This window comes from Lissotriton vulgaris, chromosome 9, assembly GCF_964263255.1.
Source record: "Lissotriton vulgaris chromosome 9, aLisVul1.2, whole genome shotgun sequence".
NCBI lineage: Eukaryota > Metazoa > Chordata > Amphibia > Caudata > Salamandridae > Lissotriton > Lissotriton vulgaris.
In genome coordinates, this window is record NC_141697.1 from 335,194,557 (window position 1) to 335,212,153 (window position 17,597).

The window sequence follows — 17,597 nt, forward strand, 5'->3', positions numbered from 1 at the left end:
ACTGAACCAGTAGCAGTCCCTCGAGGAAAGTGTTTGCCACAAAACCGAAGACGCTTTCTTTCCTGGGCTGTATTGATGAAATTCATATGCAAATACCCCAGTATGGAGATTATCACCTCTGTTTTTCTGAGATTTGGCTCCCATTTGAGGTCCTCTGAAGAGAGTCAGTGCCATCTACTATATTGTTGGAACCTGTAAGATGTGCCACTGCACCCACTACTAATGAAGTCACCTCCCAGAACGAGTCCACAACCCCACACTGTCCAGACTGTTGATCTAATAGAGTGCACTAGTGTCTGACAATCTTAATGAAGCACACTCACAGTAGTTAAGAATGACGAGGTATGCTTCTTTGTAGCTCAAGCACATTTATGCTTAGACGCTGCCCCAACACAGACTAAAGGTGAGGCAGCATCCATGACAGCCAGCATTGAAGGCCAAAGGGATGGCACACCAAAAGGTTAGAGCGCTACCTCTACCACGGTAGCTCTAGAATGATGGATTTAAAGATCGGCGCCATAGCAAAGAGACTCACTTAATGTGTAAGTCATTATTCACCGTTGAGTTGTATGCAGCATGTGGCCCTTAGCACCAACAGGATGCACAAGGACTAGCAGACATAAGCAAGGAGATTCTGAATCAACAGCTGAAATCTGAGAAGTAGAAACCTTTCCCAGAGTGTCTGAGCCCCAAGGGGAAAAGACTTCATGCAGATTGAGTTCAGCACCACCCAGTGAAGGTCAGCGTATGCATGGGAATGGCGAGATTTCCAGGCAAGGACTGTAAAGCTTGAAACATGAAGAGCCAGTGCACTAAAGGTTTTCTTCAACCACCGCTGGGGACTCTTTCACCAGCGAGTTGTCCAAGTATGTGAATACATGACCTCCTGACCATTGCAGCGAAGCAACCACCACGGCTAGCACTTTAGTAAAAAGGTAATTCTGTCATTCATATACATGGCAGGATCGTGAAACAATAGGTCTGGTACCCCACTGACAATCACACTAAACACCTAGAGGCAAGTTGGACTGAAAAGGTGGAAATAGGCATTCTGGAGGTCCAAGAAAGTAAGCAAATCTTCTCACTAAAGGCCAACATACCTTTGCTTAGAGACAGCATATTTAAGTGGGCCAGTCAAATCAACAGGTTCTACAGGTACAGAATGGGTCCCAGACCCTGGTCATCGAGAACCAGAAATCAAAAACCTGTACCTTTCTTCCGGAGGCACCAACTTCACACTTGCTTTGTGCAGTGTGACAAGGACTGCTGCCTCCAAAATCAGAGCCTGCGTCGGGGAGCGCAACATGACAGAGCAAGGGCAGTCTGAAGAAGGAACAAGCATTTACAATGCAACGGTTTCGCCCTTGGTAAAGTTTGAGCTATTGGCATTGTGAATGAATAACTTTTTATTCATGTGTTGGTTTTGAAAACAGATAAATAAATGGCATTGTCATTTACAATGGCAATAGCTTAATCTCTCGCAAATGCAATTTGTATTGCAACTATTTCAGTTAGCATTTTGCACTACGATAAAACCTGGCTTGTGCATTTACTCCTGCAGAAGAGTATCAAGAGGAGAGTCAGCAGGCGTCCCTGTAGAAGGTAGTGTATTCAAGACTGTGCGCTAGTAAAAATACTCAAAGAAAGGCACTGATATGTAGACAATATTTCAGAAAAGCCCTTTCGAACTGTACACTGTATTCAAGATGTACCCCTGCCGGTGATCTGTAGGTACATCGTACAGGTGATACACAGCCTCCCTGTCCTGCTGATTTTATTTACCTCGTATGCAGCACGTGTTCTGTATGTATGAAGGAAAGCTTGCATTGCTGCTGCCACCTGTGATGTGACGATTATTTGCGTTGGAAAAGCCAAGGTGCTGCTCTCCATAATGTACCTTGAGTTGTGTGTGCCCGAGTGAAGCTTTGCATTTTCTTATCATTATACAAAAAGACAAAATTACTGGCTTCATCAATGACTGTGTAAGCCTTTTTCTTATGCATTCTGCCTCTACTACCACCATAACATAACACAACATGTGTATTTGTAAAGCGCAAGTTCACCCCAACGGGGTATCTTGGAGTTACCCAACGGTACTCATTTTATCGACCTCAGAATGCATGAGAGGCTGCGTGGACTCGCCGGGATTTGAACCGGTGACCATGAGGTAAAACACAGGCCCCTGCAGTGGATGCATTAGTCCACTAACCGACCAGACCACTTGAAGTGTGTTTCCTATAGTACCACACTTTTTCATGGAAAGAGCATTCTTAGGTCACTCCTGGTCCTTCCAATATGTTTTATGCCATAACACCTTGTCCTAGAGCGACACCGTGACCTAACACAGTATGATCATCCTCTTGACTATATGCATAACCCGGATGTATTTACATGTCGGTGGCCTATGCCACCGTTCGGTTTATATCGACAAAGTACTTGAACCACCATGGCTCTTCCTGCTTTAACGAGGCCACATCTGTGCTCTTCTGTATGTTTACACGTGAAACCCTCGCACCTCCCACCACGAGTATTCTGATGCAGTCTCGCCCCCACCACCATCCCCCCAGCTCCCCTTTCACTCCAATTAGTCACAGATGAAGCTCTGGCGTGTGAAAAATCAGGCCTGCCGGGGTCTAGCAAAGCAGCAGCATTTCTCTTGTATACATATGAAAGCAATCCCAGATCTTCGTTTCACATAGGGATTGCTACTGCAGAGGGCAAGGGGAGCCACAACCACTAAAGGTGTGCGTTCCTTTCTTTAAAATGTAGTTGCCGCTGGCCACTCACGCCCACAAATGCCTCCAAAGTTAGATAGTGTGTCCCCTGTGTGGGCTGATCTTCAATGTGTGCAGTGAGAGCTGTCCAGAACAGCAGAGTGAACCAGATCTGGAATGCGATGTATAGTGAGTGCTGTGCAGGAACCGTGGCGCCTGTGCGCTGTATGGATAGGAAAACGGAGGCACATTTTGCATTAGTGTGCACGTTTGAATGTGTTCTCTCCTCATCACTGAAGCGGATTTGCAAATAACATACAAGTTGTACGAGTTATAAATCTGCAATCCTACCTAATAAAATCGAAAACGGGTTTTCAAAATATAGCGATTGACCTATTTCAAGTTTAGAATGATACAGACAACCGGGGTTTCGTTTATAAATCGAACTGTATTTCGTAGTTTGATTGGCCTTATCTGACTCCCCATCACTATAACCACTGCCCCCCTTAACGAGTGTTTGGAGGCGCACAAGTGAGGAACCTGCACCAAACGTGACAGCGGGAGGTGGGGAGGGGGTCAGGCAGGCACACAGACAGCGGGAGGGGGTGAGGGCGTGCATACGGACAGCGGGAGGGGGTGAGGGCAGGCAACATAAGACGGGAAACATACAAAGTGAAAACACATTTATAAACAAAATGCTCCTAACCTGATCGCTTCGTGGGAACTCAAATCTTGCAGCCAACTCCAACAACAAACACTTGTAAAAAGAAGAAAACAGGCAGACTCGAAAAAAAAAAATAACACACCCACCGCCGCGATGACGATCAGAAGTGGGTGGAGAGGGAAAAAAATCGCGGGAACGCCCCCGAATTTATGGAGCTAGCCAATGGGAGCCGGGGGACGTTCCTGAAGCCAATATTGTAAACAATAGATTTCGCTTGCGCAGATCGCCAGGTCGAAACCTAAAAACAAAAAGGGTAAGATGCAACCCTCCCAGATTAGGTAGTGATCGCCACCCAATTCATGGAAAAGTTGGAGATTCTCTTCTTCCAATAGAAGATGGTGGTGTAAGAGGTTCTAAGACAGAAGAAATGACAGACAATAGTGGGAACTGGATCTGCAGCTGTTGGAGATAGCAACCCATAGATTCACAATTGTCTCAAAAGGAGAACATCTGTAGGTTTTTGAACTGACTGCGAAGGTTTCCAACTCCATGAGAATTGTCCCCTGGAGTAGCTTTGACATTTCCTAGAATATTGGCTGCAATTCTTTGTTAGGGAGAGTAAGATCACGAGGGAGCTTTAGTCCAGCAGTGTTAAATTTTTTTTATTACGTTCCAAGAAAGCATGCAATCAGGATTACTTGAATGCACATGGAACCAGCAAAATTAAGGATCCATTTGCAGGCATCCAAACAGTCGCTGACCAAGTCAGAATATGGCTCTCATGTGGTCTGGTAGTTTGCCAGTTTCCACAGTGCAATGACATTGACCCAAAAGACTAGTGGCGTTTGCTGTACAAAGGGGGAAAACAGCCAGAGGTGAAGACTTATTGGACTACTGAGTCAGCATTTTGGTCTCCATCTTAAGGTGCTGTGGGAAAGGCGTTTGCCTCCTCAGAAATTAGCCCTAAGGGTGAAGCAACATATTTTGAGTCACTTGGGTCAGGTATATGATGTGTATTTGAGGACATCTGGGCCCTAAAAATGGCTTTTCCGTTGTGGCTAGAACAGTTCCACATGAGCCTCATTGAGGGAAGCAAGGGTACCACAGCTGAGCAAGTTGGCAGTAAGATATCAGTAACACTTAGATTTTGCCACCACAAAACTGAGCATCAATTCACAATCTTTACCTGCTTTACAAACCACTGTGGTAAACATACTACTTCTGGTAGAGTTCCAGACCGGTAGGGATGTCCATGTTAATCATAGTACCGGGCCAGTTCTTGCATTTTGCACATAAAGCCAGCATTAATGTTGAGGAGAGCAAGTTCTCAATTGCCGAAGCCAGTCTTTAATTCAGTCATAATCCTGACAGGTCACGGCAAGGGCTGTTGTCAGCCCCAAATAATTTTTCTATCAGGACAAACCTTTAGCCCTTGGATGGTACTCTGCCTAGGGATATCCATCAAAAAGGCTCTGATCTTTTCCTTTACTATGACAATGATGGTTATTAAAGGCGGCAGTGACTAGAGAAAGAAATTAGCATCTAGTAAAAACTGTAGCCTTTCGCGTTTCTACAACTGAAATTTTTTCCTAGCTACACACAAGTTAGTGTATAAAATAGGAAAAAGTTAAGTACTTTGGGAGCTCTGATTTCTGGTAATTGCCTTGGGAACTTCTTTTTCTGGAGTGGTTCTGTCCAATATCGCCTTGGATTTCATAAAAACTTAGTCTGTGAAGAAACCAGTTAGTGTCCCATAGATCCCAATGTTATCACGTATGGCACACCGAGTTGCACAAGATTGTTTCACAATACCTACTTCACCAACCTACCTCACCAATAGTTACATATGGACCTACTGCAGTTTTCATAGGGTAACACTAACAACTTTGACTGGCAAGATCCTCCCCTCCATAGCCACTTGAACCTACAATATGGCATTATCAACCCAAATGCAGCAGATTTCAACTCCAAGTGTTGGAATCTGGTCTGGATAAGCACAAAGACAAGAATTTGCCATAAAGAAACTGTACTACCCAACCTTTGTTACTTAGGTTACTTCAGGACTTCAAGATACTACCCCTTACACATTTTAGAAGCCTTCTACAGTGCCCCTTTCCCAAAAGAGCAACTTTTTTAATCGAAATAGATGGGCTCTCACTTTAGAGCCTACACTAAAAGGTATACCAGCAATGGTGGACTTGGAAATGTTGTCTGCCTACTCACTAAGGTATCCATCTACTATAAATGAGTGAGATTCAGCTTCTTTGTACCAAAGCTCTGTACCTGGTTTTCCACCCTAATAAAGTTCCTCCTATGAGTCAACCTTCAGGATCAGAATTCTAAATGTTATCTTCTAAACAGTGTGAGACTCCCTGCTGTGCATGATGCACTAAGGTAGCTTTAGCGCTCAACTGAAACATTATACCTGCTTTTATATAGCAATTACTACACTTGACGAGGCTTTTCGGAGAGTAGCAAACTACTTCGGACCCTAAAAAGGACTAGTGGTGAATAAGTATAGGGACATGAAATTAATTTGAACGTGGATATGAGTTTGTTATTTGGATTGAGAAAGGATAGGAGGGATATAAGAGCTTCACATTCTAGTAAATGGGCAGAATTCGCAGATTGGTTTCAAAACAAATTGCTATTGCACAAGTTACTACTTGTGTAATGATATATCTGTAAGAGACATTAGTTAGCAATAGATTCCTTACCTTAGAAAATTCCCCAGGCGTCAGTCTGGATCCGGAAAGTTTTCAGCTTACAGTACCCCTGTGCGCCAGTAGGTGGAGTCGTGCAGCTCCGCGTTAGTCACTGCCAGGATGACGTCACGGAGGCTACTTAGGCGCCACCCATGCGTGCGGACGTCCGTTCTGAACACTACTTTCCGCGCCGAAACGCAGAGCCATGCAAGAAACTGACCTTTGGTGCATTAGACTAGGGCCCTAAAAGGGGATGACCGTAAAACTAGTAATCAGTTCGCAGAATGGAGAGGATGGGTGTGGCGGTAAGTAATCTATCACTAACTGTCTTACAGATATATTGTTACACAAGTAGTAACTTGTGCATCTGAATGAGACGTTTGAGATATATTCCTTACCTTAGAATAGATAGCCCGGTGGCGGGTCTGCGAACAAGATTACACTAGTCATGAAGCACAGAACAGCAAAAGAAGCAGTCTCTCCGGCCCGGATTGTCAAGGCAGTAGTGCTTGGTAAACTTGTGCAGCGAGGCCCACGTAGCTGCCTGACTAATGTCCTGCAAGGGAACGCCACGTCCCAAGGCAGTAGTGGCTGCAGTTGCCCTGGTCGAATGGGCCTGCAATCCCCACAGGAGGCTCCTTCTTGGCCAAGGAGTAACATGCTTTGATGCACAGAAAAGCCAACCGGGAGATGGTCAGTTTGTGCACAGCCCGACCTTTCTTGGCACCCACGTAGCCGACAAAAAGCTGATCATCCAACCGGAACTGCTGTGTACGCTGCAGATAGAATGCTAGTGTACGTTTTTGGGTCCAGACGGTGGAGCCTCTCCTCTTCCTTTGAAGGATGCGGAGACGGAAAGAAGGTGGACAAAGTTATGGTCTGCCCGATGTGGAAGGGCGTGACAACCTTTGGCAGAAAAGAAGGACTGGTCCTTAAAACCACCTTGTCCGGATGAACAGAAAGGAAAGGAGGTTTGGAACCAAAGGGCCTGGAGCTCACTCACTCTTCTGGCAGAGGTGATAGCAACCATGAAGGCAGTCTTTAGAGTAAGAATACGTAAAGGACAGTTATGGAGAGGCTCAAAGGGAGCGCACATCAGAATGGTCAAGACAATATTTAAGTCCCATTGAGGCATTATGAAAGGCACAGTAGGAAACTTGTGTAATGCCTTTGAGAAAGCAGCTAACAACCAGGGACTTAAAAAGAGAAGGCTGATCAGGGAGCCTCAGGAAGGTGGAAATTGCAGAAAGATCGCCTTTGAGAGTGCCCAGCGCAGAGCCCTGCTGGGCCAAAGAGAGAAGGAACAGAAACCTCAGAAAGCGGGGCAGAAAGGGGATCCACAGCCTTTGCTGTGCACCACGCCACAAATGTGTTCCATCGGCAGGCGTATACCGTTTCGGAAGGAAGGTCGAAAGCAGTCAACTGTTGCCGCTCAATTTCCACGCATGGAGGAGGTCGGACAGGTTTAGGTAGAGGACCGTCCCCTGTTGCTGTGACAAAAGCTCCTCCCGATGAGGCAGACGGATCGGGGGAATCAATGCTCATACTGGAGTAGCTCGGATACCATACTCTTCGAGCCCAGTCCAGAGCCACAAAAATAAGCGCTGAAGATCAGGCCCAGTCGCGCCTGATCTTCAGCACTCTGGGCAGAAGTGGTTTAGGGGGAAAAGCGTACAACAGAACGCAGCTCCACTTAAGACGAAAAGCATCGCCGAGCGAGTGCTGCATTGGAAATTCCAACGCGCAGAATGGATGACATTGCAGGTTCTCTTCGGTGGCGAATAGATCTAACCAAGGCTCTCCCCATTGCAGAAAGAGACCTTGTGCCACGTCAAGAGTTCAGACGCCACTCGTGATCCACCATGCACCGGCAGCGGTGTTCGTCCGCCCTGGCGTTCAAAGAACCTGCCAGGTGTTGTACCACCAAGGTAATGCCTTGAAGTTCCAGCCACGTCCAGAGGCGCAGAGCCTCCTGACATAGGGTCCATAATCCCACCGTGCCCTGTTTGTTGCAGTACCACATGGTGGTGGTGTTTTCCGTGAACACCTGCACTACACTTCTGCGGACAGAGGGAAGGAATGCCTTCAGCGCATGCCAGATCACCCGTAGCTCCAGATGGTTGATATGCAGCTGGGACTCCGCCAGATACCAGAGGCCTCTGATCTCCGCCTCTCCCATCCCAGAAGGGATGCATCCGTCACCAGTGTGCTCCGGTTGGGGAAGGGAGAGGGATCTGCCACTGACCCAATCGCGATTCATGAGCCACCACTGCAACCGTCGTGCAGCGCCCTCCGAGATCTGGACGTGATCGGACAGGTTGCCCTGATGCTGTGCCCACTGGAACTTCAGGTCCCACTGCAGAGCCTGCATATGCCATCTGGCATGCGTCACCAAGGATGCAGGAGGCCATCAGGCCCAGAAGCCGGAGGGTCATCCTGACAAACCCAGGATAGAGGCTGAAAGAGCAGAATCATAGCCTGAATATCCCAGACTCTCTGCTCGGGAGGATAAACCAGAAACTGCGTCGAATCCAAAGCAGATCTGATGAAAGGGAGCTTCTGAGAGGGACTCATGTGCGACTTCAGCACATTGACAGCCAGGACCTGAGCCAGAGTCAGCACCTTGAACTTCTCTTTCCGGAGGAAGCGATTGACATCCCGGAGATCCAAGATGGAACGCAGGCCCCCTTTATCCTTCTTGGGGACCAGAAAGTAGTGGTAACCACCACTCCCTACTTCCTGATCGGGAACATACTATATGGCCATTAACAGACTAACCCCAAGCTGGCCGAGGAGAAGAACCTCTTGCCATATTGGACCAGCTTCTTAAGAGTCTTTATCAAGCGTGGGGCGAGTGGTCAAGAAGGCAGGGGCGCCAGGTGATGACGCCTAGCTACGTTCATATCCACCGACTCCAAGGCTCCAGAGGCTCCTGTCCTCCTCAGGGGAGAGGTCGAGGAGCGAACACTCTTCTTATGGCGTCGCTTACCGGAATCTGAAGGTGAAGACTGAGTCAGAGGAGCGACTGCTCCGGTACTGCGAGCAGTCCCACAAACGGCCCCTAGACCCGGAGCGACTGAGAGGAGTGCCGGACCTCCACTAACTTCCAGTACAGCTCCTGCAAGGCCTTCGGGCCATAGCTCGGCAGTCCCGACAATCCCGGGAGTCATGGTCGGTCTCCAGGCAGTAGAGTCAGACATCATGGGGGTCCGCCACTGGCATATTACGGCAGCACGACCCACAAAACCTAAAGCCGGGCATCACTACATGCACCAGGAGACAAGAGAAGGAGACAAAAGTCTCAAAAAAAGTGGTAAAAAAAAAATTACAAATACGGAGGTACGTGCTTAATCCGGATCTGAGCTTTCGGCGCGGAAAAAGAAAGAACTGACGTCAGCACGCATGGGTGCCGCCTAAGTAGCCTCTGTGACGTCATCCCAGGGCTTAAGACGCTAGTGACCGGCGCGCAGGGGTACTGCTCAGCAGAAAACTTTCCGGATCCAGACCGACGCTTGGGGAATATTCTAAGGTAAGGAATCTATAACTAACGTGTCTTTCAGATGTAGTGGTTTCAGTCAAATGTACTTTGATTTTACAAACTGCAGTGAAAAAAAAACAAAAAGCACACAATGTGGTCTCCTCTGTGCCAGTTTCCTGGTTATTTTAATTCAAAACCTCGTTAGAAAATAAACCTCGTTTCAGGAGTCCCACACGCAGTATTCAACCATTCATAAATTCAGATTGCAAGTGAAGTATTGGGTCAGCTTTCCATTGTACAAATTCCAAGTACAATATAGATTTCCCCAATACATCTAGTATTGGCGGGCTTTCATTCCTGCCCTGAAGTGGTATAAAAAAAAAAATTAAAAAAACGATACAAAACATATACAAAAGATCGTCCAGGCAAGAGCCAAGCAGATATCTGATGAGCTATTTACATTTTCCATTAGAAAATACTAGTAAAGCTGCCCATGTAGAACAAGAACATCTTAAAAACTACCTTAATGGCAATTCTACTAGTATCTTTCTTGGTTACGTTCGCCTTGCTGTAAGTAAAGGCAAGAACAGAGAAAACAACAGGTACTGACTCTAAACTACAGGAGTCTTCGATAATGACTTGGTGTGCAACAAGTAAAGGCAAGAACAGAGAAAACAACAGGTACTGACTCTAAACTACAGGAGTCTTCGATAATGACTTGGTGTGCAACAATGTAATAATCAGTACGAACAAAGCAATTGAGTAGCAAGTTTGGATTAGGTCTCGTTATTAGACATGTGGAAAATAAAAGACGCCTTTTAAAGTATCAACACCCTAAAGCCAAAAATGAAATTAAGAGTTGGGCGCTACCCGAAAGGATACAAACTGCTGAACGCATTAACACAGGGTCGCAAACAGAAAACAGATTGACACCAAATAGTTTGAATGTTTTATTCTCACATCTTACAGAAGGTTCACAGTTTGGTTACATACAGTTCTATTCCCCAATGCCTTGGACCATGCAAACCATACATAGTATCAGAACCTCTCGCGATCTGCTCTTGAAAATCTATCTTGAGTAACCCATTTCCCAAGCTTCAATCCATTGGAGTTGGTACAGCGCCAAGTCCTAAATACATATTGGCAGCAGACAAAATTCGCCTAATCCCATTATCAGCTATAGTTCTGCCCATCCATACATTTTAGAAGAGTGAACCAATTCCCATATGCAAAGTTAGAGGTAAGCTATGTTTGGACAAATTCAAATAGAAAAAGAACAATCTACATTCTAAAGAAATGTTTGAATCAGATGGAGCTAAAACGTAAATTTTAAAAGTAATTTCAGGTTAGATTTATTTGTGGGCTTTCCGAAAAATATTAGCTTTGATCACAAATACTAACCATGAAAGAAAATTAAATTCATTTTGGCCAGAAAATGCATTTAAGCCAATATTTTACTCCTATAGCAAGTCAACTTCACTGAAATCAGGAGTTGCCAATGTGATGCAAAGTGCCAATATACAGCAGGGAGGAGGTTTAAGCAGGTTTCTTTAATGTTTTAAATTTAAAATGATTAGTATAGCACATAAGTGATATCAGGAGGGATTCAGTATAAACATTATGCAAAGCATGAACCAATGGCATGGGCAGAAACATGTTGGCAAGTTAATGGGATTCCCCTCTGGTCCTATTGGCAGATACACCTTACTGCTGGAGCAATCAGATAAAAACTTCCAAACTGTTAAACAATGAAAAACAGCCCCAAAAAAGTGTTCCCTGACACATCTTTTCATTGAAATGTGTTTAACAGATTTTTAGCCTTAGTAGGGTAGATTTAAACACAGTCTGTTGGGTTGCCAAATCTTGTATTGTAAGTCACTCACGGTTGCTTGTGCCAAGGGCACTTTCCCAGTGGTTGCAGGCAATTGGCCAAGCCTCATGCCTCAACACACCCAGGGCATGCGATCATTAAAGCCACCGCTTACCCTGTTGTGTTTTTATTGCTTTTTCTTTTTTTACAGGATATACATTACACTTGACATAGTAAGGATGCATCTATTTGTACACCTGTACATCCTTTCTATTTCATCAAGCCCCACCTACCTTTTCCATACTACAAGAAATACTAAAATCACTCAAAAGGTTACTACGTAACTTTGTACCTGCATTCACAGTTTAAAGTGCAGGTTGCTTAACTTTCCATTACTACAAACTTTTGGAACACGGAATGTTTTGAAATTAGATCCTTTTTTCACCGACCTGCTGGTTGGAGATAGTCGAACACAAGTGAGATAACAGCCCAATAATTCTCCAAAATATCAAATTGGCATATGGAGCAGGCAAGTAGGTGGGGCCCGGTGGGACAAGGGATAGTCATGAGATGGCAGAAAGTACATAATTCGAAAATATGTACATCTTTTCAATGCAACATACGCAACTTTTCTTTTTAGATGCAACATGTGTAACCTTTAGTACATGTATTGAAAATAATCCACAGTAGTCCCAATGTGGTTAATTTCAAGTGCCATGACCAGCGCCTCTTATGTGACCGCATAAAGCAGCTTTAATCATTTAAGTATCAGTTCAAATACGCTTGATATACAGATATCTAAGGAATAGTTGTGTAAAGCAACTTGCTTCTCAGAGGCAGGCACACAATTGTACAAAAACACAAGTTTTAGTTGTAGTAGACTGCATATATATACACACACAAGCATGCAAGCCATGTTGCTAGTATTTACAAGAGTAAGTTGATTTTAAAAAAATTCATTCGGCAAGCTGAACGACGAAGTTTCAAAGTACAGCCTCAGCATTTGCTAACGAAGTTTCTAGTCAATTGGAGAAAATTTGTTTAACAAATTGCGGTTTCCCTTGGGCAGCCCTTTAGTGTAATTGAGAAAGCTACATAGGAGCCAGAGTACGAGAAGCTATGAATACTTTACACATCAATTAAGAAATCAACTGTTTTCCACATAAATGCATGAGCCTTGCTTAGACTGAGCGGACAAAGACGACATTGGGCAATGTAATCAGAATTAAAAGTAACCCAGTTATAACTAATCTCGGATCTGAACAATTGAAAAACCTGTTACCATCATGAAATGTTGATATGCAACATTCAAAGAAGGTTTAACAGCTACACACTTCACCCGACTTCTGCCATGAACTCAGCAAGAAAGTTGTGGAAAACCCACAAAACGAGTTGGTTATTTTCTTTTTAAACACTTATTGCTTTGGTGCAGGTGTTCCCCGTTGCAAAAACTGCAAAGAACACCTTTCACCCAAAGAAAAAAATTAAATAGAATTTAAATCTACATAAACTGTCAGGTCAATGGCCAAATTCCTCTTTCCCAGCTCAAATTACTTCTTAACTTTGAGAGAATCCTTTCTGGTAAAATAGAAACTTTCCAGTGACAAGTTAGTGTTAAGCTTCCCAAATTGAAGTACTCCAGGATAATCAACCCAAAAATGTATTTCTACTTGCCATATGATAAATGGTCTTTTGTGAACCCATGTCCGACGCATTTTCCACCCTTTAGTAACAAGTTGATAAAGTTTGTGTGCATGAGAGCCACATTTTACGTCCGAAGTGTAATTAAAGAAAAAGACCTTAGAATCAATAACACACTCGCTCCAACCCTTAACAGGCAAAGGGGCAGGAGGGTAAGAATTTAGGGGGTGCAATCGTAACAATTGGCACAAGCCTAAAAACAGAAAGCAGAATACCTATTCCCTGTAAAATACAAACAGGTGGGCGGATGTTAGAATGCATTAAACCATATTACTTACAGTATGCCAAGTTTGAATGCAGTTGAGTAATTTGTGAAATACTTTACAAAGATAATCAGTTTAAGACATCAACCTTTGATGATCACCCATGGCAAAGTCGAGAGCCCGCATTAAAAGGTATGCATTCTATGCGGATCCCTCTTCTGGCCCCTACCCCTCCACACCTATTTCTCAATCAAACCTAAAAAGGTCCAACTTTGTTGCATAAATGATCCTAAGGAAAATGGGCATTTCGAAAAAAATGTGTTGCATTCTGGTTAGGAAAAGTATGTTGGTTACTTAGCAGAAGCAAGGACAACAAGCTACAGTTGTGAAGCATTATCGAAGGGGTCATAAGCCACTAAATAAAAACTATTTTTTTTTCCAATTTCCGGCAACCAATAAATATTTTAGATTTCACAAGAAATGCCTTTGGCCGCCCCAACAATAGGAAATGTAAATCCAGGTTGTTTTGAACAGCAAAAGTGCTACATCGCTCAAAGCTGTAGACTACTCAAATATTGAGCAAGTAAAATCTGCCCAAGAGCAACTACTTGAAATGTATGTACTTTTAAGGGGTAGCTCTGTAAATACTTTGCCAAAATACGCCAAAGGCATTTCAATTCCTAAAAACTGTGACATCATACCCATCTCTACTCAGCCAATTACCTAATTGTACAAATACAAACATGTAACAGATTTTTTAATCAATTTACCATTTTTTTTTAAAGAATACATTTTTAGTACAACATTTTAAGTTAATGGTCTTTTATTGGAAAAGAAGACTATCATTTACAACTTGGAATGGTCATAATTGTAATATCTTGAACAGCCATGTTTAATTGTTGTGCAGATATTTAAGGTATTCCACCAGCTCCAAGTCATGTTACAGAACCCTAAAAACATGAGTACCAAGATGCTCCCTTGATAGTTCATTTGAAAATTGTGTGAACGGTTAACAGGCCAACACCCGTTTCACCACAGTGCGATGCAGACAATGTTAAATCAATATTCTAAACAGACATGCCATCGAAAATTTTATTTTTGGGAGCACTCTGCCAAGTACAGAATAACCTTTCAGCCTTTAGGATTTCTCAAAATATGCACCCTTCAACCATTTTGCTGCATACCATTCTGAGGTGTAAACCAATTTAGAAAGTAAACCAGCTATGACAATGTATACTACAAGTTTAAATAGAATCCACCCTAGAATGTAGTGGACTTTTTTGTACAAAGGTCTGACTGTGCTCAATTGTCAAGCTGCATGCATGAAAAACCGGCCAGCCCAAACATTGTAGTTAGCAAATGGAACTTTAAGGAGTCCACAAAGTGCTTCCTTATTGATCAAGGTCGAAGTATTTAGACTGTAAAACAGATGCTTAACTTGATCTTTTGGGAACAGGACCACCAACCATTACATGCAGATTTGTGTGGACAGTAGGTTTTCTTGACATTCAGTTTTGCTATACAGAAACAGAATGAGTAATGAACATTTTTGCAAGAGGTAAGTACAAGATTCAATTTGATTCTTCTAGAGGGAAAGAGTTGGAGGGGTGGGATCTTCACTTTGCAGTCATCATCTGTACGAATTCTAAAGAGAAAGAGAAAGACATAATTTAAAGAACGCACGCTTGTTAACATGTGAATAGTAACAAAGTGATAGAAATTACTTTAAAGGAGAATTGTGCTTTGTTTACACCCACTAATGAGTTCAACTGGCAATACCCAATACAGGGACCTGGAAGAGTCCCACTCACTGATGCCAATACACTGGTTGGAAAGAAAGAAGGCTACTCGCCCATACTACCTCTTCAGCAGATTCCTTTTTAAAAGACTCCAGGTTAGCGAGGTCCCAGGAAAATATGGATTTTATACATTTGAAGGATCGGTTTCGGTTTAATATTTGGAGATACAGTAATCACTACATAATGGCCCTTTGATGGGCTAGTGCTTTTTTGGGAGTGCTCTCGGATCACTAAAGCAGAGCTGTGCTCATTACTGGGAAGACAGAAACAAGTTACTCCCCATTTCTCAGTAGCCTCTCCCTGACAGAAAAGATAACCAATATCAGAAACAGCTTCACCAACTGCAACATCATGGTAGCAGAATGGATGAGTGAAACTGCTTGAAATCAAACTCTGCAAGATGAAGTACTGGTCTTCTGGTAGAAGCCCTTTCCATGGGTTGCCACCTAGTAGCCATCGGAGCAAGGACCAACACTCACCGACCACACCAGAAATCTGGGGTTCACCCTGGGTGACATGCTCAGCATGACGGCACAAGTCAAATCAGTGAGCGCCACCCGATTCCACATCCAAGTATACTTTGAAAAAAAATCAAGTGGCTGACACAGAACACCAAAAGTACTGTCACACAAGCAATCATCACTAGCAGGATAGAATACGGCAATGCACTCTTCGCCAGAATCTCCAAGCAGCTCTTAGACTCCAGACCATCCAGAACGTTGCTGAAGGACTCCTACTCAGACTCCCACGACGAACCCTCTCCTCAACCCACCTCAGATCTCCGTTGGCTCCCCATACACAGATGCAGCCAAGTCAAGTCAAATACAAGCACACATACAAAGAAACATCACCACACTGGTACAGCATGGAATGGCCTCCTTCAGAGCCATCTCCTCAATTCTTGAGGAAGACGAGAAACTAACTACATGGCACTTCGATTTACTCTGAGGGGCACTCACCTACTTAAGTACCTGGACATCCTAACGGTGATTAGTGTGCTATACAGTTTAGCAAAATATAAGGGGGGGGGGGGGGGGTCCGGACGACACCTAGAGACGAAAGTTCTAGAAACTCACCCTATCTACTCATTGCTTGCATTTTATTAGGCTGGTCTTTGGACCCCTGAATCACGTTACAGAATCATTACTTGCTGACCTACGGAATGCCATGTGTAGTCTAGTCAAAAAGTTTGTGAAACCAAGGGACATTCACCACCCCTACACCCTCACTTCGCCAAATTAGTATTGAACATTAATCTGCCAAAATGGAATTAAATGCCAGCATAGGCCTCAGCATCCCTGCTTTTTGAAACAGCGCAAGTGACTGCAACATTAAGGTGACCTTTGAGGCAGACCCATTAGACTCCAAATGGCAAGAGGGGCTGAGTAGAGCCCATAGGCTGTACATTCAGTTCTTGTAAGGATTCCATTGAATTATGTTACCCTGTGCCCCCTGCGCCTCTCACCATGCTTTAAGTGCAGCTTGCCAGAGCAAGATATGAACAAGTATCTGAGCACAGGCCAAAACATACACAAGTAGTTTCACAAGTCAGACAGCACAATAGTAGTTCGGGACAGATGGGATGATCGATACGAACTTCACGTCCACAATCTTTAGGACATACAGTGAGGGACTCAATGGGGTTGGGGTGTTACAAATAAATCTAGAACACTGCAAACTAGAGTTGCAAACAATTTAGCTTTAATCCACTATATAACAGGCTCAGGAACAGCTTGCAGTAGCGTCTCACGTGGAAGCCACAACACTACCAACTGTCACATTTCTTAACATAATACTAGTCAGCAGGAATGAACCAGAGTATAGGAGAAGGAGGGTGACAAGGAAGCAAGAGAAATGCAGAATACGGCATGGGTAAATGCAAGGTTACAACCATGGTGGCAGAAAGGGTAAATAAAAGCTTGATACCTATTTAACCGTAAGCCGGTCATTGGCGAATCACTTCTACCAGGTGACTGTCAGTCTACAGTCTGTCCTCTTTCAAATGATCACAATAGTTAGGAAAATAGTTCTTTGCATGCCCATTCCATGCCCGGTCTATTGGATATAATCCAACAACTCTAGCCTAATACCTTCATCAATAGTATCCAAGTACAGGCATTCTGCAACTGCGTCCACCCTGGGTGGAGCGGAGATGACACTGAATGCTATGTCCCTGTGATCTGATGTCTCTGCTACTTCCCCAATTGTAGACCTTAACATGAGTGATCAGGTTTGCATTCCTTCTGTTGCGGATAGTACTGTATGTACACCATATGGCGTGACAGCATTAAACTGACACCGTATAGGAAGAAATTAATAAAGAAATGAATACCAAAAAAAAAAAAACCCACAGCTATCTCCCGGTAGCCAAGTAAAATGCCTCACAAAGTAGTCCTGGCCTCTTCCTTCCGAAATCTCCGAAATCACCAGGCGAGTTAAGTTCAAATAAGTGCACACTTCAACTACCAGACAGCATAGAGACCTTGATATGGGTGGGAAAGCGCTACACCAGTCGTAAGAAAA

The 17,597-nt window shown here is 44.0% G+C and overlaps 1 protein-coding gene across 1 annotated transcript in view; it reads right to left on the reverse strand.

The window, feature by feature from the left end:
- Positions 1-10,498: 10,498 nt before the first annotated feature.
- CALM1 (calmodulin 1) overlaps positions 10,499-17,597 on the reverse strand; it is a 59,520-nt gene continuing 52,421 nt past the window's right edge. The window contains exon 6 of the mRNA XM_086937671.1: positions 10,499-14,920. Coding sequence (XP_086793797.1) covers positions 14,892-14,920 — 29 coding nt within the window. The 3' untranslated portion in view covers positions 10,499-14,891. The remainder of the gene's footprint in view (positions 14,921-17,597) is intronic.